Raw genomic sequence first — 24,190 nt, 5'->3', positions numbered from 1 at the left:
CTTATGGGGTAGATTTATTAAGTTGTGGATGCAGCTGCTCCCGCACGAGCCTTCAGGCTCACCGTAAACAAATGTTACAAAGCAGCGGTCGTAAGACCGCTGCTCCTCAACTCATCTGCCACATCTGAGGTGGCGGGCTGCAATCATCCTGATCAGATACGATCGGGTTGACTGACACCCCCTGCTAGCGACCGATTGGACTCGAATGTGCAGGGGCAGCATTGCACAAGCATTTCACCAGAAATGCTTGAGCAATTTTAAATGCCGACAGCGTACGCTGGGCGGACATGATCCTTTACAGCGGATTATGTCCACCTGACACTTGATAAATCTACCCCTATGGATTAATTCTGTTAAAAGGGTATGTTTTAGAAGCTGCTACATATGCGAGGTAGGGGGGGGAATCAACTGAAGATGAATTTGGTGAGCATATGTAGATAACATTTTAATACTTTTATACCAAATTTGAAAGTTATCAAATGAAGTTAGTTTGCTTAGAGACTTGTTTTGTTTACATATTTTTATGATGTAAAAAAAGCTGCTAAATGTCCAAATGGTGCAGGAGACAGAGCGCCTTACTGCTAAGCCCGAACTTCACAGGTTGAAGTCCTCCAGAACATGGTTTGTATTTTTTTATTTTTTATTTCTTCATTTTAATAATAATGCAACAGAGCTCAAACTGAAATGTCCTAACCTTACAAAACGTTTCACAGTCTATTATGTGCACATGTAAGATGCTGCAGTATTTTTCTAGTTGCTCTTGCACGCAGTAAATTGGGAGGTAGGACAGAATTTAAAGGGACATTCTGGTCAAAATTTAAATGCACATAGACGAATTAAATCTTTGAATAGAAACAAATTTGCACTATACATGTATTGGCAAAAAGGCTTCTAGTAATAGTTATCACTGTTTTAGTGTTCACATTTTCTCTGCACGTGAAGCATTGCTAGATATTCTCAGTGCACCAGCATTTTAAATACTGCAGCTTCTCAGAGTGCCAGTGGGGCTTGTATCATGTCAGCAATTAACAAATTGAGTCGTTAACAGATGGTACAAGCACCTTAGGCTCTCTGAGCAAGTGCTTTGTTTAAAATGCTGGTGCATACTATCTGGTGCATGGTGCCCTATCCGAAACATGAAAGTTTTTTCTACACTTGATTGTCCCTTTAAAAAGTGAAGGTCTATTTTGATGAATTAGTGCCCAGTTTTTAATAAACCTATTAAAAACAAGGGCACTTTAATTCATCAAAATTGACATTTCACCGTTTTCTTCAAAAACGTAACTTTTAATCCTGGCAGGCGCTCCAGCACTTCCTCTGCCCGTCGCAAGCCGTCTTCCTGGGTCTAATATGACGAATCCAGCTTCCTCCAATCACAGCGTTGCATCAAGCCAAGATTCCTCTGGGGGGGGGGGGGGGAGAGCTGTGATTGGAGGAAGCCGGATTCATTATTTCTGATGTCTGCAGAGGCTTCCAACGACCGGGGGAATTGCTGGAGCGGCTGCCAGAATTAAAAGGTAAGAAAATGAGTCAAACGTCAATTTTGGTGAATTAAAGTGCCCTTGTTTTTAATAGGATTATTAAAAACCGGGCACTAATTCATCAAAATTGACCTTCACTTTAAATACACTTTTAAAACAGCTTTAACTTTTGTTAGAAGCATTTTTACTAATATATGTATATTACAAAAATACTTCTATTCAAAAGTGAAATACATCCATGTGGAGTCCAATTTTGGCTGGAATGTCCCTTTAAGTTTTAGCATTCCGTTACACCATTTCATAGATTCCAGTTGTAATACTCAACACTTTATTATTATAAGGTTTGATAATAATATGTAAACTGCCCAGTTCTAAATAACAGATATGCAGATAGATTACAATCCTAGATCTGTTTCCTAACTTTTTAGATCCTTCTTTAAAACAATTATGTCGCTGCTAAAAAAAAAATGTGGGAACGGCTTATCAGTATTCTGGGTAGCTACCAAGTTTACACTGAAGATTCAAGGAGCGTATGATGGCCCTGCTCAAAAAAGATCTCATAGAGGTAATCAAAACAAAAAACATAATTTATGTAAGAACTTACCTGATAAATTCATTTCTTTCATATTAGCAAGAGTCCATGAGCTAGTGACGTATGGGATATACATTCCTACCAGGAGGGGCAAAGTTTCCCAAACCTCAAAATGCCTATAAATACACCCCTCACCACACCCACAATTCAGTTTAACGAATAGCCAAGAAGTGGGGTGATAAAAAAGTGCGAAAGCATATAAAATAAGGAATTGGAATAATTGTGCTTTATACAAAAATCATAACCACCACAAAAAAAGGGCGGGCCTCATGGACTCTTGCTAATATGAAAGAAATGAATTTATCAGGTAAGTTCTTACATAAATTATGTTTTCTTTCATGTAATTAGCAAGAGTCCATGAGCTAGTGACGTATGGGATAATGATTACCCAAGATGTGGATCTTTCCACACAAGAGTCACTAGAGAGGGAGGGATAAAATAAAGACAGCCAATTCCTGCTGAAAATAATCCACACCCAAAATAAAGTTTAATGAAAAACATAAGCAGAAGATTCAGACTGAAACCGCTGCCTGAAGTACTTTTCTACCAAAAACTGCTTCAGAAGAAGAAAATACATCAAAATGGTAGAATTTAGTAAAAGTATGCTTAGAGGACCAAGTTGCTGCTTTGCAAATCTGATCAACCGAAGCTTCATTCCTAAACGCCCAGGAAGTAGAAACTGACCTGGTAGAATGAGCTGTAATCCTCTGAGGCGGAGTTTTACCCGACTCAACATAGGCAAGATGAATTAAAGATTTCAACCAAGATGCCAAAGAAATGGCAGAAGCTTTCTGGCCTTTTCTAGAACCGGAAAAGATAACAAATAGACTAGAAGTCTTTCGGAAAGACTTAGTAGCTTCAACATAGTATTTCAAAGCTCTAACAACATCCAAAGAATGCAATGATTTCTCCTTAGAATTCTTAGGATTAGGACATAATGAAGGAACCACAATTTCTCTACTAATGTTGTTGGAATTCACAACGTTAGGTAAAAATTCAAAAGAAGTTCGCAACACCGCCTTATCCTGATGAAAAATCAGAAAAGGAGACTCACAAGAAAGAGCAGATAATTCAGAAACTCTTCTGGCAGAAGAGATGGCCAAAAGGAACAAAACTTTCCAAGAAAGTAATTTAATGTCCAATAGATGCATAGGTTCAAAGGGAGGAGTTTGAAGAGCTCCCAGAACCAAATTCAAACTCCAAGGAGGAGAAATTGACTTAATGACAGGTTTTATACGAACCAAAGCTTGTACAAAACAATGAATATCAGGAAGAATAGCAATCTTTCTGTGAAAAAGAACAGAAAGAGCAGAGATTTGTCCTTTCAAGGAACTTGCAGACAAACCCTTATCTAAACCATCCTGAAGAAACTGTAAAATTCTCGGTATTCTAAAAGAATGCCAAGAAAAATGATGAGAAAGACACCAAGAAATATAAGTCTTCCAGACTCTATAATATTTCTCTCTAGATACAGATTTACGAGCCTGTAACATAGTATTAATCACAGAGTCAGAGAAACCTCTTTGACCAAGAATCAAGCGTTCAATCTCCATACCTTTAAATTTAAGGATTTCAGATCCTGATGGAAAAAAGGACCTTGTGACAGAAGGTCTGGTCTTAATGGAAGAGTCCACGGTTGGCAAGAGGCCATCCGGACAAGATCCGCATACCAAAACCTGTGAGGCCATGCCGGAGCTACCAGCAGAACAAACTAGCATTCCTTCAGAATCTTGGAGATTACTCTTGGAAGAAGAACTAGAGGCGGAAAGATATAGGCAGGATGATACTTCCAAGGAAGTGATAATGCATCCACTGCCTCCGCCTGCGGATCCCGGGATCTGGACAGATATCTGGGAATTTTCTTGTTTAGATGAGACGCCATCAGATCTATTTCTGGAAGTTCCCACATTTGTACAATCTGAAGAAATACCTCTGGGTGAAGAGACCATTCGCCCGGATGCAACGTTTGGCGACTGAGATAATCCGCTTCCCAATTGTCTACACCTGGGATATGAACCGCAGAGATTAGACAGGAGCTGGATTCCGCCCAAACCAAAATTTGAGATACTTCTTTCATAGCCAGAGGACTGTGAGTCCCTCCTTGATGATTGATGTATGCCACAGTTGTGACATTGTCTGTCTGAAAACAAATGAACGATTCTCTCTTCAGAAGAGGCCAAAACTGAAGAGCTCTGAAAATTGCACGGAGTTCCAAAATATTGATCGGTAATCTCACCTCCTGAGATTCCCAAACTCCTTGTGCCGTCAGAGATCCCCACACAGCTCCCCAACCTGTGAGACTTGCATCTGTTGAAATTACAGTCCAGGTCGGAAGCACAAAAGAAGCCCCCTGAATTAAACGATGGTGATCTGTCCACCAAGTTAGAGAGTGTCGAACAATCGGTTTTAAAGATATTAATTGAGATATCTTTGTGTAATCCTTGCACCATTGATTCAGCATACAGAGCTGAAGAGGTCGCATGTGAAAACGAGCAAAGGGGATCGCGTCCGATGCAGCAGTCATAAGACCTAGAATTTCCATGCATAAGGCTACCGAAGGGAATGATTGTGACTGAAGGTTTCGACAAGCTGAAATCAATTTTAGACGTCTCTTGTCTGTTAAAGACAGAGTCATGGACACTGAATCTATCTGGAAACCCAGAAAGGTTACCCTTGTCTGAGGAATCAATGAACTTTTTGGTAAATTGATTCTCCAACCATGATCTTGAAGAAACAACACAAGTCGATTCGTATGAGATTCTGCTAAATGTAAAGACTGAGCAAGTACCAAGATATCGTCCAAATAAGGAAATACCACAATACCCTGTTCTCTGATTACAGACAGAAGGGCACCGAGAACCTTTGTAAAAATTCTTGGAGCTGTAGCTAGGCCAAACGGCAGAGCCACAAACTGGTAATGCTTGTCCAGAAAAGAGAATCTCAGGAACTGATAATGATCTGGATGAATCGGAATATGCAGATATGCATCCTGTAAATCTATTGTGGACATATAATGCCCTTGCTGAACAAAAGGCAAGATAGTCCTTACAGTTACCATCTTGAATGTTGGTATCCTTACATAACGATTCAATATTTTTAGATCCAGAACTGGTCTGAAGGAATTCTCCTTCTTTGGTACAATGAAGAGATTTGAATAAAACCCCATCCCCTGTTCCGGAACTGGAACTGGCATAATTACTCCAGCCAACTCTAGATCTGAAACACAATTCAGAAATGCTTGAGCTTTCACTGGATTTACTGGGACACGGGAAAGAAAAAAAATCTCTTTGTAGGAGGTCTCATCTTGAAACCAATTCTGTACCCCTCTAAAACAATGTTCTGAATCCAAAGATTGTGAACAGAATTGATCCAAATTTCTTTGAAAAAACGTAACCTGCCCCCTACCAGCTGAGCTGGAATGAGGGCCGCACCTTCATGTGGACTTAGAAGCAGGCTTTGCCTTTCTAGCAGGCTTGGATTTATTCCAGACTGGAGATGGTTTCAAAACTGAAACTGCTCCTGAGGATGAAGGATTAGGCTTTTGTTCTTTGTTGAAACGAAAGGAACGAAAACGATTATTAGCCCTGTTTTTACCTTTAGATTTTTTATCCTGTGGTAAAAAAGTTCCTTTCCCACCAGTAACAGTGGAGATAATAGAATCCAACTGAGAACCAAATAATTTGTTACCCTGGAAAGAAATGGAAAGTAGAGTTGATTTAGAAGCCATATCAGCATTCCAAGTCTTAAGCCATAAAGCTCTTCTAGCTAAAATAGCTAGAGACATAAACCTGACATCAACTCTGATAATATCAAAAATGGCATCACAGATAAAATTATTAGCATGCTGAAGAAGAATAATAATATCATGAGAATCATGATCTGTTACTTGTTGCGCTAAAGTTTCCAACCAAAAAGTTGAAGCTGCAGCAACATCAGCCAATGATATAGCAGGTCTAAGAAGATTACCTGAACACAGATAAGCTTTTCTTAGAAAGGATTCAATTTTCCTATCTAAAGGATCCTTAAACGAAGTACCATCTGACGTAGGAATAGTAGTACGTTTAGCAAGGGTAGCAATAGCCCCATCAACTTTAGGGATTTTATCCCAAAATTCTAATCTGTCAGACGGCACAGGATATAATTGCTTAAAACGTTTAGAAGGAGTAAATGAATTACCCAATTTATCCCATTCCTTGGATATTACTGCAGAAATAGCATTAGGAACAGGAAAAACTTCTGGAATAACCACAGGAGATTTAAATACCTTATCTAAACGTTTAGAATTAGTATCAAGAGGACCAGAATCCTCAATTTCTAAAGCAATTAGTACTTCTTTAAGTAAAGAACGAATAAATTCCATTTTAAATAAATATGAAGATTTATCAGCATCAATCTCTGAAACAGAATCCTCTGAACCAGAAGAGTCATCAGAATCAGAATGATGATGTTCATTTAAAAATTCATTTGTAGGGAGAGAAGTTTTAAAAGATTTTTTACGTTTACTAGAAGGAGAAATAACAGACATAGCCTTCTTGATGGATTCAGAAACAAAATCTCTTATGTTATCAGGAACATTCTGCACCTTAGATGTTGAAGGAACTGCAACAGGCAATGGTACTTTACTAAAGGAAATATTATCTGCATTAACAAGTTTGTCATGACAATTAATACAAACAACAGCCGGAGAAATAGCTACCAAAAGTTTACAGCAGATACACTTAGCTTTGGTAGATCCAGCACTAGACAGCGATTTTCCTGTAGTATCTTCTGACTCAGATGCAACGTGAGACATCTTGCAATATGTAAGAGAAAAAACAACATATAAAGCAAAATTTGATCAAATTCCTTAAATGACAGTTTCAGGAATGGGAAAAAATGCCAAAGAACAAGCTTCTAGCAACCAGAAGCAATGAAAAATGAGACTGAAATAATGTGGAGACAAAAGCGACGCCCATATTTTTTAGCGCCAAATAAGACGCCCACATTATTTGGCGCCTAAATGCTTTTGGCGCCAAAAATGACGCCACATCCGGAACGCCGACATTTTTGGCGCAAAATAACGTCAAAAAATGACGCAACTTCCGGCGACACGTATGACGCCGGAAACGGAAAAGATTTTTTGCGCCAAAAAAGTCCGCGCCAAGAATGACGCAATAAAATGAAGCATTTTCAGCCCCCGCGAGCCTAGCAGCCCACAGGGAAAAAGAGTCAAATTTTTTAAGGTAAGAAAAAAATGATTAATTCAAATGCATTATCCCAAATATGAAACTGACTATCTGAAAAATAAGGAATGTTGAACATTCTGAGTCAAGGCAAATAAATGTTTGAATACATATATTTAGAACTTTATAAACAAAGTGCCCAACCATAGCTTAGAGTGTCACAGAAAATAAGATTTACTTACCCCAGGACACTCATCTACATGTTGTAGAAAGCCAAACCAGTACTGAAACGAGAATCAGTAGAGGTAATGGTATACATAAGAGTATATCGTCGATCTGAAAAGGGAGGTAAGAGATGAATCTCTACGACCGATAACAGAGAAGCTATGAAATAGACCCCGTAGAAGGAGATCCCTGCATTCAAATAGGCAATACTCTCCTCACATCCCTCTGACATTCACTGCACGCTGAGAGGAAAACCGGGCTCCAACTTGCTGCGGAGCGCATATCAACGTAGAATCTAGCACAAACTTACTTCACCACCTCCATCGGAGGCAAAGTTTGTAAAACTGAATTGTGGGTGTGGTGAGGGGTGTATTTATAGGCATTTTGAGGTTTGGGAAACTTTGCCCCTCCTGGTAGGAATGTATATCCCATACGTCACTAGCTCATGGACTCTTGCTAATTACATGAAAGAAAAAACGTTTACAAATGGAATGTAGTGTGCGCTAATTTTCATAGCTGATGAGGTCATCCAAAATGACATCATTGTGTGGGAAATGGCCAGAACTGACATCATTGAAAGTTACCCTAAAATAATAATAAATAATCCAAACCCATATAAGGATTATACAGCACAATTAAAGGGGCATGTTACTCAAATATTTTATGTTTTCTCATCTAAGACTGAAGCTTTCAAAATCTATGACTGTTTCGTTTTCGAAAAATAGATGTTCCTGTACTAAAAACACACATTTTATGCTGGACTTATCTCTGCCAACCAGTGAGCAGTAGAGTCCCAGGACTCAGTTGTACAAAGTAAATGTTTTTGATTCAGATAGAATATGCAATTTTAAGCAACTTTCCAATTTACTTCTTTCATCAATTTTGCTTATTTCACTTGGTGTCCTTTGCAAAAGACTAATTGTAGATGAGCTCAGGAGTGTGCACGTGTCTTTAGCCATCTGGTAGCAGTGTTTGTAACAATGTTTAGATCAATGTTATACATAGATACAAACACTGATGCCATAGTGTGTATGTAGCCATCTATGGCAGCAGTGTTTGTATCTATGTATAACATTGATCTAAACATTGTTACAAACACTGCTACCAGATGGCTAAAGACACGTGCACACTCCTGAGCTTACCTACGATTACTCTTTTACAAAGGATACCAAGTGAACTAAGCAAAATTGATAAAAGAAGTAAATGGAAAGTTGTTTTCATACTCTATCCAATCCAACAAATTTTGTTTAATTTTGACTATACTGTTTACCTTTAAATTTAAACTGCATTTACTTAAAGTATTATAAAAAATGTGTAATAGTTTTGATGAACAAAACACTCAGATCAATTTAAATGTGTAATCTAAACAAATTATGCTTATTTTTTTTTATAAAACAAAGCCTCCAAGTATTAGAAAATATATTGTTTCATTTATGGTATGACATAATGAACAACATGTCCAAAGCAATGGGCTGTCCGACACGCAGCAAATTAGTCCAAAAATGTGCATATTTAAATGTTCTATGTTCACGCATGCACACCACCATTAATAAAGCCTTTTGCCAGGTCTCAGTAACTCGCTGTACAATTGATATATAGTGAAGTGCAGATTTATATGTATGCAGGGTTCTTAAAAATGACCTGTGCTCGGTTTTGTAGGGGTGATTCTGACATACTTACCACAAATGCTGCGTCTCTGAATACACTGCTGTCATGTGACCATTGACATAATGACATCAGAGCTGAGCTCTTCAGCCCATAATGCATGCGCCAGCCAATACATTTCCAGAGCGCATGTATGGATAGATGTGAGCTAGCATCAGAGAGAACCCAGGTTGTCCACCGTGAATGGCTAATGCAAATTAGCTTCACGGTAGGTTTGGAAACCCTCCTAGTTTAGAATAAAGATGGCAAGGAAACTGAACACACAAGATATTTGATGATATTTGTAAAATACATTATTAACCTATGCTTTACATATCCCTTTTCATGCAACAAAAAAAACTAGTATATTCTTAACATGTTTAAGTGTTGCTCTTTCCTACATACAATAGAATGAATTTGAGTAGTATGTCTATTTAACTACCAATTGTAGTACTTTATTTTTAAGGCTGCTAAAATGGTCTAAAAGCATTGATCTCACAATTAAATACATAAATTGACTCATAAGGAAAACACCATAACCTTAGTATAAATAGACAGGAGCATAAAAAGGGGGAGAGATAAGATTATAAAATAAATCTTTAATGTCTTTTTTATGAATAAAAAAAAAAACAGGCACAAATTATCTAATTCATGCAGGTGTCAAATATAAACAAAGGTATAAGGGAATACAAAAGGTATTATAAATTGCTTATTGCTTTGACTATATTACGGTTACCTAATTTAACTTTAAATAGGTAAAGTAAATATGCAAATACAGGATATAGATTTTTCACTTACCTGTCAATTACAATCTCCTTCTGGCGCAATAAACCTTCTTTGATTTTCATCAAGGATTCCCACTTGCTGATATCCTGGCTTAGCGGCACTGCAGTATACATTGGGCGAGAGGAGCCTGTCCCAGCCTGCACAAGAATATATTTATTTGGTTATTTAGCTGAATGTCATGTTAAAGGGACAGCAAACACCTTATAATTACAAGACATTTCGGTTGTTTTGCTATAGAATAACATATCAGTCAAGCCTACGCATTTTTAAAGGGACATGAAACCAAAAACAATTCTTTCATGATTTAGATAGAGCATGCTATTTTAAACAACGTTCTAATGCACTTCTATTGACACATTTTTCTAGAGCTTTTGTTGAAAAGCAGGGACACAAGCACTATATGGTAGCATTTTTGGAAGAATATTATCCATTTGCAAGAGCACTAGATGGCAGCACTATTTACTGCCATCTAGTGTTCCAGACACCTACCTAGGTATCTCTTGAACAAAAAATACCATTGGAAAGAAGCCATTTTAATAATAGAAGTAAATTGGAAACTTTTTGTTTTAATGGTATGCTTTGTCTGAATCACAAAAAAATGGGTTTCATATATCTTTAAAGCAAATTAAAATCTTGTTTACCACAAAATGTTTTTCAAAAGCTGAATTTCACCATTTGAATTGCCTTATTTGGAGGAGCCAATCCAAGCTTGAGTATGCAGACAACAAGGCTAGCTATAGTCATTGTTAGTATCAAGTGCATTATGTTCCAGTTCTTACCTGTTACATTCAAATTGCTATGGTTTGTCTGGAAAGGACAAAGAGGGAGGGAGCGAGCCACATAGTACATACCATTTACTAAATTCCAAATCTATCTCGAAAATGAAGCTAACTCACAAATGTAGGCCACCAAAATCTAGGTGCAAGGCAAGTAGGCAGAGATCTCCCAGCTTCTCTGCTAGCTGTCCAATGGTCCACGCTGCTCTTATTCGTCTGTTCTGTAAGTGGATAGTGTGATAGATATGGCGCCCTCTTTTGTCTTTTTCCAGACAAAACATAGCAATTTGAATTAGGGAAAAATATGTAGTAGAGGTAGCCTTGAGAAGTCTACAGTGTTGATTTTCAGTTCTGAGAATTAGAAAAATCCATCATTTTCAGAGCAGAAATGCATGTAAATGGGGCAATGGAAGCATAGTCTAAAGTTGTTTTACTATGCTTAAAGGATCACTAAAGTCAAAATTATACTTTCATGATTCAGATAGAGCACACGATTTTAAACAACTTTCCAATTCAGATCCATTATCTAAATGTGCACAATCTTTTTATATGCACACTTTCTAAGGCACCAGCTCCTACTGAGCATGTGCACGATTTACAGAATATATGTATATGCATTTCTCCTGTTAAGTGTAGTCAGTCCACGGGTCATCCATTACTTATGGGATTATATCTCCTCCCTAACAGGAAGTGCAAGAGGATCACCCAAGCAGAGCTGCTATATAGCTCCTCCCCTCTACGTCATACCCAGTCATTCTCTTGCACCTAACTAATAGATAGGACGTGTGAGAGGACTGTGGTTATTATAATTAGTTTTTATGTCTTCAATCAAAAGTTTGTTATTTTAAACAGCACCGGAGTGTGTTGTTTTTTCTCAGGCAGAGTTAGAAGAAGAATCTACCTGAGTTTGTGTATGATCTTAGCGGTCGTAACTAAGATCCATTTGCTGTTCTCGGCCATTCTGAGGAGTGAGGTAACTTCAGAACAGGGGACAGCGGGCAGGGTTCACCTGCAAGGAGGTATGTTGCAGTATATTATTTTCTAAGGAATGGAATTGACTGAGAAAATACTGCTAATACCGTTATAATGTAAGTGCAGCCTTAAATGCAGTAGTAGCAACTGGAATCAGGCTGATATGTATGTATATTTAAACTGAGGTATTTTTGGGGAATGGAATTTCACTAAGAAAATACTGTATACATTTAATTTGTATTGAGCCCCCACTGCAGTGAAAGCGACTAGCAGCAGGCTTATTAATATCATTTCATAATTTTATTTTAAAACGTTTACTGGCATGTTAATCGTTTTTCTCTGAGGTACTTGGTGATAAAAATTTTTGGGCATTACTTTTCCACATGGCTGTCATTTATTATGAATAAATTCAGTTTACTAAGCTTCCCCACTGTTGTAATATGAGTGGGAGGGGCCTATTTTGGCGCTTTATTGCTCAGTAAAAATTCTGTCACAGTCTTCCTATTTCTTCCTCCATGATCCAGGACGTCTCTACAGAGCCCAGGGGTCTCCAAAGCTAGTTTTGAGGGAGGTAATCACTCACAGCAGACCTGTGAGACTGTGCTTTTGACTGTGATAAAACGTTTATATTAATCTGTTATCCGTTTTTTGGGTACTAAGGGGTTAATCATCCATTTGCTGGTGGGTGCAATCCTTTGCTAACTTAATGCATTTACTGTGAAAATTTGGTTGCTATAACTAATTTGGTTCATTGTTATTTCAACTGTGACAGTTTCTTTGTGCTTCTTAAAGGCACAGTAACGTTTTTTATATTGCTTGTAAATTTATTTGAAAAGTATTTTCCAAGCTTGCTAGTTTCATTGCTAGTTTGTTTAAACATGTCTGACATAGAGGAATCTCTTTGTGCTATATGTTTAAAGGCCAATGTGGAGCCCAATAGAAATTTGTGTACTAATTGCATTGATGCTACTTTAAATAAAAGCCAATCTGTACATGTAAAGAAAATTTCACCAGACAACGAGGGGGAAGTTATGCCGACTAACTCCCCTCACGTGTCAGTACCTTCGTCTCCTGCTCAGGAGGTGCGTGATATTGTGGCGCCAAGTACATCAGGGCGGCCCATACAAATCACTTTGCAAGACATGGCTAATGTTATGACTGAAGTATTATCTAAATTGCCAGAATTTAGGGGTAAACGCGACCACTCTGGGGTGAGAACAGAGTGCGCTGATAATAATAGAGCCATGTCTGATACTGCGTCACAATTTGCAGAACATGAGGACGGAGAGCTTCATTCTGTGGGTGACGGATCTGATCCAAGTAAACTGGACTCAGACATTTCAAATTTTAAATTTAAGCTTGAGAACCTCCGTGTATTGCTAGGGGAGGTATTAGCGGCTCTGAATGATTGTAACACGGTTGCAATTCCAGAGAAAATATGTAGGCTGGATAAATATTTTGCGGTACCGACGTGTACTGACGTTTTTCCTATACCTAAAAGGCTTACAGAAATTGTTAACAAGGAGTGGGATAGACCCGGTGTGCCTTTTTCTCCCCCTCCTATATTTAGAAAAAGGTTTCCAATAGACGCCACCACACGGGACTTATGGCAGACGGTCCCTAAGGTGGAGGGAGCAGTTTCTACTTTGGCTAAGCGCACCACTATCCCAGTGGAGGATAGCTGTGCTTTTTCAGATCCAATGGATAAAAAGTTAGAGGGTTACCTTAAGAAAATGTTTGTTCAACAAGGTTTTATATTACAACCCCTTGCATGCATTGCGCCTGTCACTGCTGCGGCGGCATTCTGGTTTGAGTCTCTGGAAGAGACCATTAGCTCAGCTACATTGGATGAGATTACAGACAAGCTTAGAGTCCTTAAGCTAGCTAATTCATTTATTTCCGATGCCGTAGTACACTTAACTAAACTTACGGCTAAGAATTCTGGATTCGCCATTCAAGCGCGCAGAGCGCTGTGGCTTAAATCCTGGTCAGCTGATGTGACTTCTAAATCTAAATTGCTTAACATTCCTTTCAAAGGGCAGACATTATTCGGGCCCGGTTTGAAGGAAATTATCGCTGACATTACTGGAGGTAAGGGCCATGCCCTGCCTCAAGACAGAGCCAAACCAAGGGCTAGACAGTCTAATTTTCGTGCCTTTCGTAACTTCAAGGCAGGAGCAGCATCAACTTCCTCCGCTCCAAAACAGGAAGGAACTGTTGCTCGCTACAGACAGGGCTGGAAACCTAACCAGTCCTGGAACAAGGGCAAGCAGGCCAAAAAGCCTGCTGCTGCCCCTAAGACAGCATGAAGTGAGGGCCCCCGATCCGGAAACGGATCTAGTGGGGGGCAGACTTTCTCTCTTCGCCCAGGCTTGGGCAAGAGATGTCCAGGATCCCTGGGCGTTAGAGATCATATCTCAGGGATATCTTCTGGACTTCAAAGCTTCTCCCCCAAAAGGGAGATTTCATCTTTCAAGGTTGTCAGCAAACCAGATAAAGAAAGAGGCGTTTCTACTCTGTGTACAAGACCTTTTAATAATGGGAGTGATCCACCCAGTTCCGAGGTCGGAACACGGACAAGGGTTTTACTCAAATCTGTTTGTGGTTCCCAAAAAAGAGGGAACCTTCAGACCAATCTTGGACTTAAAAATCGTAAACAAATTCCTAAGAGTTCCATCGTTCAAAATGGAAACTATTCGGACAATCTTACCTATGATCCAAAAGGGTCAGTACATGACCACAGTGGATTTAAAGGATGCCTACCTTCACATACCGATTCACAAAGATCATTATCGGTACCTAAGGTTTGCCTTCCTAAACAGGCATTACCAGTTTGTAGCTCTTCCCTTCGGGTTAGCCACGGCTCCAAGAATCTTTACAAAGGTTCTGGGCTCTCTTCTGGCGGTACTAAGACCGCGAGGAATTTCGGTAGCTCCATACCTAGACGACATTCTGATACAAGCGTCAAGTTTCCAGACTGCCAAGTCTCACACAGAGTTGGTTCTGGCATTTCTAAGGTCGCATGGGTGGAAGGTGAACGTAGAAAAGAGTTCTCTTTTGCCACTCACAAGAGTTCCCTTCTTGGGGACTCTTATAGATTCTGTAGAAATGAAAATTTACCTGACAGAAGACAGGTTAACAAAACTTCTAAATGCTTGCCGTGTCCTTCATTCCATTCAACACCCGTCAGTGGCTCAATGATGGAGGTAATCGGCTTAATGGTAGCGGCAATGGACATAGTACCTTTTGCTCGCCTACATCTCAGACCACTACAATTGTGCATGCTAAGTCAGTGGAATGGGGATTACTCAGATTTGTCCCCTATGCTGAATCTGGATCAAGAGACCAGAGATTCTCTTCTATGGTGGCTTTCTCGGCCACATCTGTCCAGGGGGATGCCCTTCAGCAGGCCAGATTGGACGATTGTAACAACAGACGCCAGCCTCCTAGGTTGGGGCGCTGTCTGGAATTCCCTGAAGGCTCAGGGATCATGGTCTCAGGAGGAGAGTCTCCTTCCAATAAACATTCTGGAATTAAGAGCAGTTCTCAATGCTCTCCTGGCTTGGCCTCAGTTAGCAACTCTGAGGTTCATCAGGTTTCAGTCGGACAACATCACGACTGTGGCTTACATCAACCATCAGGGAGGGACAAGAAGTTCCCTAGCGATGATGGAAGTCTCAAAGATAATTCGCTGGGCAGAGTCTCACTCTTGCCACCTGTCAGCGATCCATATCCCAGGCGTGGAGAACTGGGAGGCGGATTTCCTAAGTCGCCAGACTTTTCACCCGGGGGAGTGGGAACTTCACCCGGAAGTATTTGCCCAACTGCTTCGGCGTTGGGGCAAACCAGATCTGGATCTCATGGCGTCTCGCAAGAACGCCAAGCTTCCTTGTTACGGATCCAGGTCCAGGGACCCGGGAGCGGTTCTGATAGATGCTCTGACAGCACCTTGGGTCTTCAACATGGCTTATGTGTTTCCACCATTCCCGATACTTCCTCGACTGATTGCCAGGATCAAACAGGAGAGAGCATCGGTGATTCTAATAGCGCCTGCGTGGCCACGCAGGACCTGGTATGCAGATCTAGTGGACATGTCGTCCTGTCCACCTTGGTCTCTGCCTCTGAGACAGGACCTTCTGGTTCAGGGTCCTTTCAAACATCCAAATCTAATTTCTCTGAAGCTGACTGCATGGAGATTGAACGCTTGATTCTATCAAAGCGTGGATTCTCGGAGTCAGTGATTGATACCTTAATACAGGCTAGGAAACCTGTTACCAGGAAAATTTACTTGCATTGGTGCGTAAATACTTGCATTGGTGCGAATCCAAGAGTTACTCATGGAGTAAGGTTAGGATTCCTAGGATATTGTCTTTTCTACAAGAAGGTTTAGAAAAGGGTTTATCTGCTAGTTCGTTAAAGGGACAGATCTCAGCTCTGTCCATCCTTTTACACAAGCGTCTGTCAGAAGTTCCAGACGTTCAGGCTTTTTGTCAGGCTTTGGCCAGGATTAAGCCTGTGTTTAAAACTGTTGCTCCGCCATGTAGCTTAAACTTAGTTCTTAACGTTTTACAGGGTGTTCCGTTTGAACCCCTTCATTCCATTGATATCAAGCTGTTATCTTGGAAAGTTCTGTTCTTAATGGCTATTTCCTCGGCTCGAAGAGTCTCTGAGTTATCGGCTTTACATTGTGATTCTCCTTATTTGATTTTTCACTCAGACAAGGTAGTTTTGCGTACTAAACCTGGGTTCTTACCTAAGGTAGTCACTAACAGAAATATCAATCAAGAGATTGTTGTTCCTTGACTGTGCCCTAACCCTTCCTCAAAAAAGGAACGACTTCTGCACAATTTGGACGTCGTCCGTGCCCTGAAATTTTATTTGCAGGCAACTAAAGATTTTCGACAAACTTCTTCCCTGTTTGTCATTTATTCTGGACAGAGGAGAGGTCAAAAAGCTTCGGCTACCTCTCTCTCTTTTTGGCTTCGTAGCATAATACGTTTAGCCTATGAGACTGCTGGACAGCAGCCTCCTGAAAGGATTACAGCTCATTCTACTAGAGCTGTGGCTTCCACTTGGGCCTTTAAGAATGAGGCCTCTGTTGAACAGATTTGCAAGGCTGCAACTTGGTCTTCACTTCACACCTTTTCAAAATTTTACAAATTGGACACTTTTGCTTCTTCGGAGGCTGTTTTTGGGAGAAAGGTTCTACAGGCAGTGGTTCCTTCCGTGTAAAGATCCTGCCTGTCCCTCCCGTCATCCGTGTACTTTTAGCTTTGGTATTGGTATCCCATAAGTAATGGATGACCCGTGGACTGACTACACTTAACAGGAGAAAACATAATTTATGCTTACCTGATAAATTCCTTTCTCCTGTAGTGTAGTCAGTCCACGGCCCGCCCGGTTTTACGGCAGGTCTAAATTTTAAATTAAACTCCAGTCACCACTGCACCCTATAGTTTCTCCTTTCTCGTTTGGTTTCGGTCGAATGACTGGGTATGACGTAGAGGGGAGGAGCTATATAGCAGCTCTGCTTGGGTGATCCTCTTGCACTTCCTGTTAGGGAGGAGATATAATCCCATAAGTAATGGATGACCCGTGGACTGACTACACTACAGGAGAAAGGAATTTATCAGGTAAGCATAAATTATGTTTTTGTGATTGGCTGCTGGCTGTCACATAATGCAGTGGGAAGGAAAATAAAACTAACTTTGAAATTTGTCTGAAATTTTTTTATTTTTTTTTACTATTCATGTAAAATTCAAACTAAGAACGTATGCATTGACTTAATTAACTTCAGCAGAAAAATATAAGTATTTTAAAATAGTTTGTCCTCGGACTGCAAAACATTGAAAGTCGACTAACACAATTACAGTTTTAAAACATTTAATTTTGTAATGAATGCATAGAGAAAGTTTTATGTCCACTGGTGGGGATGTGTTTGTCTTTTATTGAACAAGAAAATTCCTACGTTATACAGCAGGGTATATATAGAACAGGAACAAATGCTACGACGTTTGCTAAGCAAAACAAAAATTAAAATTAAATAAAAATAAAGAGTTGATTATATTGCTGCATATTACATATCAGTACAGAAGAGGATCTGTGTTAGCCTTCCAACTCTTTAAACAATAAAATCTCTAGCTAACTAAACTAGTTTGCAAGCTGAAACAACGACATATTCCTGCTAAACTCTGGATTTTAAAATGTGAGTCATTTATAAGAGATTTAACAGGGAGCAAGAGAACCAATATATAATGTGATTACCTGCGTATATCAGGTGAGCAGTATGTATGAGAAAAGTTACAGAACATGATTTTTTGCAAAAAAAAATTAAAGAAAAAAAAATGTATTGCCAAAATGTACTATGCCTGGGTTTGACCTGTTTGTTCAAAATCTAGGTATAAGAATATATATATCAAATACATTTTTTAATAAATTTGGGTGCCTGGGGGACTCTAAACCAGGGGTCAAGTCCTACAAAAAAAAGTGTGGGAACTCACCAAGACTTTCACCCCCTCACAATTAATATTGTTTTATACATATACACAAACACTTACATACATTTTCCTATTTTTGTCCCTCTCCTCCTTTAGCTATCCCATTTAACCCCCTTAGCATGTAAGCCTACGAGCCTAGCTGCTTTGTAGATCATTTCATAAAAGATGATTTACAACAGAGAAACTCTTGGCAGGGCCCTTTGTCTCCGATAACTGTCACCTTGCATATTAGACCCATGTCCCTAGCGCTGCGGAACCTGTTGGCTCTCTACAAATAACTGATAATAATACACACACTGTATTTATATGTATATAATCTATACATTTTGGTTAAAGGGATACTAACCCCACATGTGTTCTTTCATGATTCAGATAGAGCATGCGATTTTAAGCAACTTTCTAATTTACTCCTATTACCAATTTTTCTTTGTTCTGATGTTACCTTGATTTGAAAAAGCAGTAATAAAAAGGTTAGGAGCCAGCCCATTTTTAGTTCAGCACCTTGGTAGAGCTTGCTGATTGGTTTGCTACATTTAGCCACAAATCAGCAAGTGCTACCCAGGTTCTGAACAAAAAATGGTCCGGCTCTAAAGCTTACAGTACTGCTTTTTCAAATAAAGATAGCATGAGAACACAGAAAAATTGATAATAGGAGTAAATTAGAAAGGTGCTTAAAATCTCATGCTCTATCTGAACCACAAAAGAAAAAAATTGGGTTTAGCATCCCTTTAATGAAAGCAAAATAAAACCAATGAAGGGTTGAATGGTTGCCTTTGGGCCTGAAACTCCGCCTCTGTCAAAGAGTCTCACCCACTTAAAGGGACACTGAACCCAAATTTTTTCTTTCATGATTTAGATAAAGCATGGAATTTTAACCCCTTAAGGACCAGCGACGTACCCTGTATGTCGCTGGCCTTTTTTTGGGACTTGATTGGTTTATAGCGTGGTCTTTCCACCAGCGTTGAGACTGCTCTATTCCACAAAACCTGCTGGAGGGAGGGAATTAATAGCGTGTTCTTGCTAGACTTGTGCTATTATGTCCTGAAAAAACCCTTAACGACCAGTGACATACAGGGTACATTGTGGTCATTAAGGGGTTAATCAACTTTCTTATTTACTCCTATTATCAATTTTTCTTCGTTCTCTTGCTATCTTTATTTTAAAAGCAGGAATGTAAATCTTAGCAGCCAGCCCATTTTAGGTTCAGCACCGTGGATAGCACTTGCTTATTGGAGGCTTACATTTACCCACCAATAAGCAAGCATAACCCAGGTTCTCAACCAAAAATGGGCCGGCTCCTATGCATCACATTCCTGCTTTTTAAATAAAGATAGCAAGAGAATGATGAAAAATTGATGACAGGAGTAAATAAGAAAGTTGCTTAAAATTGCATGCTCTAACTGAATCATGAAAGAACAAATTTGGGTTTAGTGTCACTTTAAGGTGCAATAGTCCTATTTCTGCTGAGGGGAGCTAAATAACCCCAGAGCAAGCCACACAGAAATGTAAGCACCATGTGTTCCACACAGTGTGGGGTGATCACACAGCAGGACCACTGACAGGCTTGCATTTAGTGTATTGTAGGAACTGTTACTGTCCATTACTAGAGGATCTCACTATCCCTCTAACCAGACTGTGCCCCAGCTCCTCCCAGCAGCAACAGTGGTTACTGAAGTGTTTCTGTTCTCTGTCCAGGGGGGACTTAGTTCCTTCTGCAAAAAGAGTGCAGGAACTCCATTCCCATGCGTTCCCGCTCGACTTGACCCCTGCTCTAAACCATTTGGTTGCCAGGGCCTAGTTTTAACGTGCCAGTGGATCCTTGGCACCTGGGTCTGCCAAGCCCTGTACTATGCATTTCAAATGTGACTTTTATATTCATACGTTATAACTGGATGAAATAGATGGGAAACTAACATCAGATTTTGGAGAACTATACAAATTGTGGTGGGCTTGTTCTTAAAGGGACCTGAAACCCAACATTTTTCTTTCATAATTCAGCTAGAGCATAAATTTTTAACCCCTTTGGAAGGGCAGCTTTCAACAGCGCGTTCTCGTCTTCTGGAGGGAGGGTCTAATAGTGCGATCTTGCCGCAAGAACCGTGCTATTATAGCCACACAATAGCTTAACGACCAGCGAGGCACAGGGTATGTAGTAAATTTTATAATAGAAGTAAATCGGATTTTTTTTTTTTTAAATTGTACTCTCTCTGAATAATGAAAGAAAAATGTTGGGTTTCATATCCCTTTAAAATAGGTGCTAGTAAAAGGAATAAAGTTAGTATGCATATAACACACTCTGCTTGCCAAGATCGTATTTTTTCCCCAGCAGGGGCAGATTTAGAACATAAAGACACTAATAATTTAAGACATCTATTGAAAACAGCAGCAGTCTGTGTTTACAAGTGAGCTAATGTCCTGCAAGGGCTCCTCAGGAAAATAAGTCAAATTTACATTTTGCAGTTAAATTCTTGCTTATTAATAAAACAGGGTCCCATTAGCTTCCATCTGAATAATAGGTATGATGACAGGCAAATGTGTTGGAAATCAGCAAGCTGAAAATAGAAGGTCTTAGAAATATTGCCAAAAGCCTGACAGTTAAAGTTTTTTTTTTTAAGCAGGTCCCTTTCATCACGTTTTTTTTCCCCTTCTTGCGGAGGGGAATCCTTTTTGTACTTTTGAAATCCTTGTTGCGCCCCTTAATTGTATTTTCTATTTTCCTGTGATCGCCCAAAGAAATTTTCCATAAAATAATTAAAATGAAACAACTTTGCAAGATACATTGCTGTTAAGTAATTTATTTTGCTCTAACAATTGTGTTTGTCCCAGGCTCACTGAAGAGGCTGGAAGTCAAATCATCTTAGGGGTTCATCCAATTTTGTAAGCAAAATAAATAATGTTGTAGTATTTTGTAGTACAAGAATGTGTACAAAAGGTAGCTGTGCAAAAAACAGCTGTTTGTAATACACAAGCACACTATTGGCCATAAGGAGAAACATGATCCTTTCAATAACATTTGCACCTTTTTATTACGTGCGTTGCTGGTTTTTAAAATAATTTCAAGCTATATTTGCCACATGTTAACAAAACAGTTTATAGTATCTCATGCTAACATTTTCTAGTGTAAAACATAAACCAAGCAGAGGCCTTAAACTGGCCCTTAAATTAATTTCATCCTAATCTGTACAACCAATAGCATTTTTCAATCCTTTTATATCCTTTCACTAATCTACTTTATGTGATATTTAATAATATAATTATTGTAATTTTATTTCACAAAGGTTTGGTACAAAGTCCCACATCACATGGGGAAGTGTTAACAACAAGGTTGTGCAATATAACTATGAGTCTAGATCTGCAGCTTGTAATGTCTGTTATTCCTTAGAGCAGGGTTCTTTAAAAAAAATTAAAAAAAAATCCCCAAAACCCAGTGCAATGATACCACATACCTTCGCGGTCCTATTTTTATGCTTGGACTAAAAATTTCTGAATATACTATTGTAAATTGTAATAACACACACACTCTCATACAACACACACACACACACACACTCATACAACACACACACACACACTCATACAACACACACACACACTCATACTCTCATACAACACACACACACACTCTCATACAACTTACACACACTCTCTCATACAACACAGAATCTCAAATAACACAACACACACACACTCTCATGCAACAAACACACACACACTCTCATACAACTTACACACACTCTCTCATACAACACAGAATCTCAAATAACACAACACACACACACTCTCATGCAACACACACACACTCTCATGCAACACACACACACTCTCATGCAACACACACACACACACACACACACTCTCATGCAACACACACACACACACTCTCATGCAACACACACACACACACTCTCATGCAACACACACACACACTCTCATGCAACACACTCACACACACTCTCATGCAACACACACACTCTCATGCAACACACACACTCTCATGCAACACACACACACACACACACACACTCTCATGCAACACACACACTCATGCAACACACACACACACTCATGCAACACACACACACACACACTCTCATGCAACACACACACTCTCATGCAACACACACACTCTCATGCAACACACACACTCTCTCATGCAACACACACACTCTCATGCAACACACACACTCTCATGCAACACACACACTCTCATACAACACACACACACACTCTCATACAACACACACACACACTCTCATACAACACACACACACTCTCATACAACACACACACACTCTCATACAACACACACACACTCTCATACAACACACACACACTCTCATACAACACACACACACTCTCATACAACACACACACACACTCTCATACAACACACACACACACACTCTCATACAACACACACACACACTCTCATACAACACACACACACACTCTCATACAACACACACACACACACACTCTCATACAACACACACACACTCTCATACAACACACACACCTCACACACTGTCTCATATAACAAAACGCACATATTATCATACAACACGCACACACTCTTAAACAACACATACACCACACTCTAATACAACACACACACACACACTCTCATACAACACACACACACACACTCTCATACAACACACACACACACTCTCATACAACACACACACACACACACTCTCATACAACACACACACACTCTCATACAACACACACCACACACACACTCTCATACAACGCACACACCTCACACACTGTCTCATATAACAAAACGCACATATTATCATACAACACGCACACACTCTTAAACAACACATACACCACACTCTAATACAACACACACACACACTCTCATACAACACACACACACTCTCATGCAACACACACACACACACTCTCATACAACTTACACACACTCTCTCATACAACACAGAATCTCAAATAACACAACACAAACACACTCTCATGCAACACACACACACTCTCATGCAACACACACACACACACACACACTCTCATGCAACACACACACACACTCATGCAACACACACACACACACACTCTCATGCAACACACACACTCTCATGCAACACACACACTCTCATGCAACACACACACTCTCATGCAACACACACACTCTCATGCAACACACACACACACACTCATGCAACACACACTCTCATGCAACACACACACACACTCTCATACAACACACACACTCTCATGCAACACACACACTCTCATGCAACACACACACTCTCATGCAACACACACACACACACTCATGCAACACACACACACACACTCATGCAACACACACACTCTCATGCAACACACACACACTCATGCAACACACACACACTCTCATACAACACACACACACACTCTCATACAACACACACACACACACTCTCATACAACACACACACACACTCTCATACAACACACACACACTCTCATACAACACACACACACTCTCATACAACACACACACACACTCTCATACAACACACACACACTCTCATACAACACACACACACACACTCTCATACAACACACACACACACACACACTCTCATACAACACACACACACTCTCATACAACGCACACCACACACACACTCTCATACAACGCACACACCTCACACACTGTCTCATATAACAAAACGCACATATTATCATACAACACGCACACACTCTTAAACAACACATACACCACACTCTAATACAACACACACCACAAACTCTCCTACAACACACAATACAATACACTAACAAGTGGCAACCCAGTAATGGGTCCCAAACCATAGTTTGAAGAACCCTTAGAGGGATTTTAAAGCAATTTTTATGCACCAGAAATATCCCCATAAAAAGTGTAATTCTGTGTAGTAAAACAAAATTTAAAAAAAAGGTCTTTGTAATATACTTTCATTATTTAAAAGGGTCATGAATCAAATTTCTTTTCCATCATGATTCATGCAGAGCATGTAATTAAAAAAAAAACAAAAAACTTTTCAATATTCTTCATTACCAAATT

The 24,190-nt window shown here is 39.6% G+C and overlaps 1 protein-coding gene across 2 annotated transcripts in view; it reads right to left on the bottom strand.

Annotated features, from left to right (window-relative positions):
* The window catches only part of CEP85L (centrosomal protein 85 like), a 439,304-nt gene that overhangs the window by 132,718 nt on the left and 282,396 nt on the right, over positions 1 to 24,190 (bottom strand). For both annotated transcript variants that reach the window (XM_053710792.1, XM_053710791.1), the window contains exon 4: positions 9,903 to 10,027. In XM_053710792.1, the coding sequence (XP_053566767.1) occupies positions 9,903 to 10,027 (125 nt within the window). The remainder of the gene's footprint in view (positions 1 to 9,902; positions 10,028 to 24,190) is intronic.

The sequence above is a fragment of the Bombina bombina genome, chromosome 4 (assembly GCF_027579735.1).
Source record: "Bombina bombina isolate aBomBom1 chromosome 4, aBomBom1.pri, whole genome shotgun sequence".
Lineage (NCBI taxonomy): Eukaryota > Metazoa > Chordata > Amphibia > Anura > Bombinatoridae > Bombina > Bombina bombina.
The sequence above is the reverse complement of the archived record's forward strand: the minus strand, read 5'-3'. Positions and strand labels throughout refer to the sequence as shown.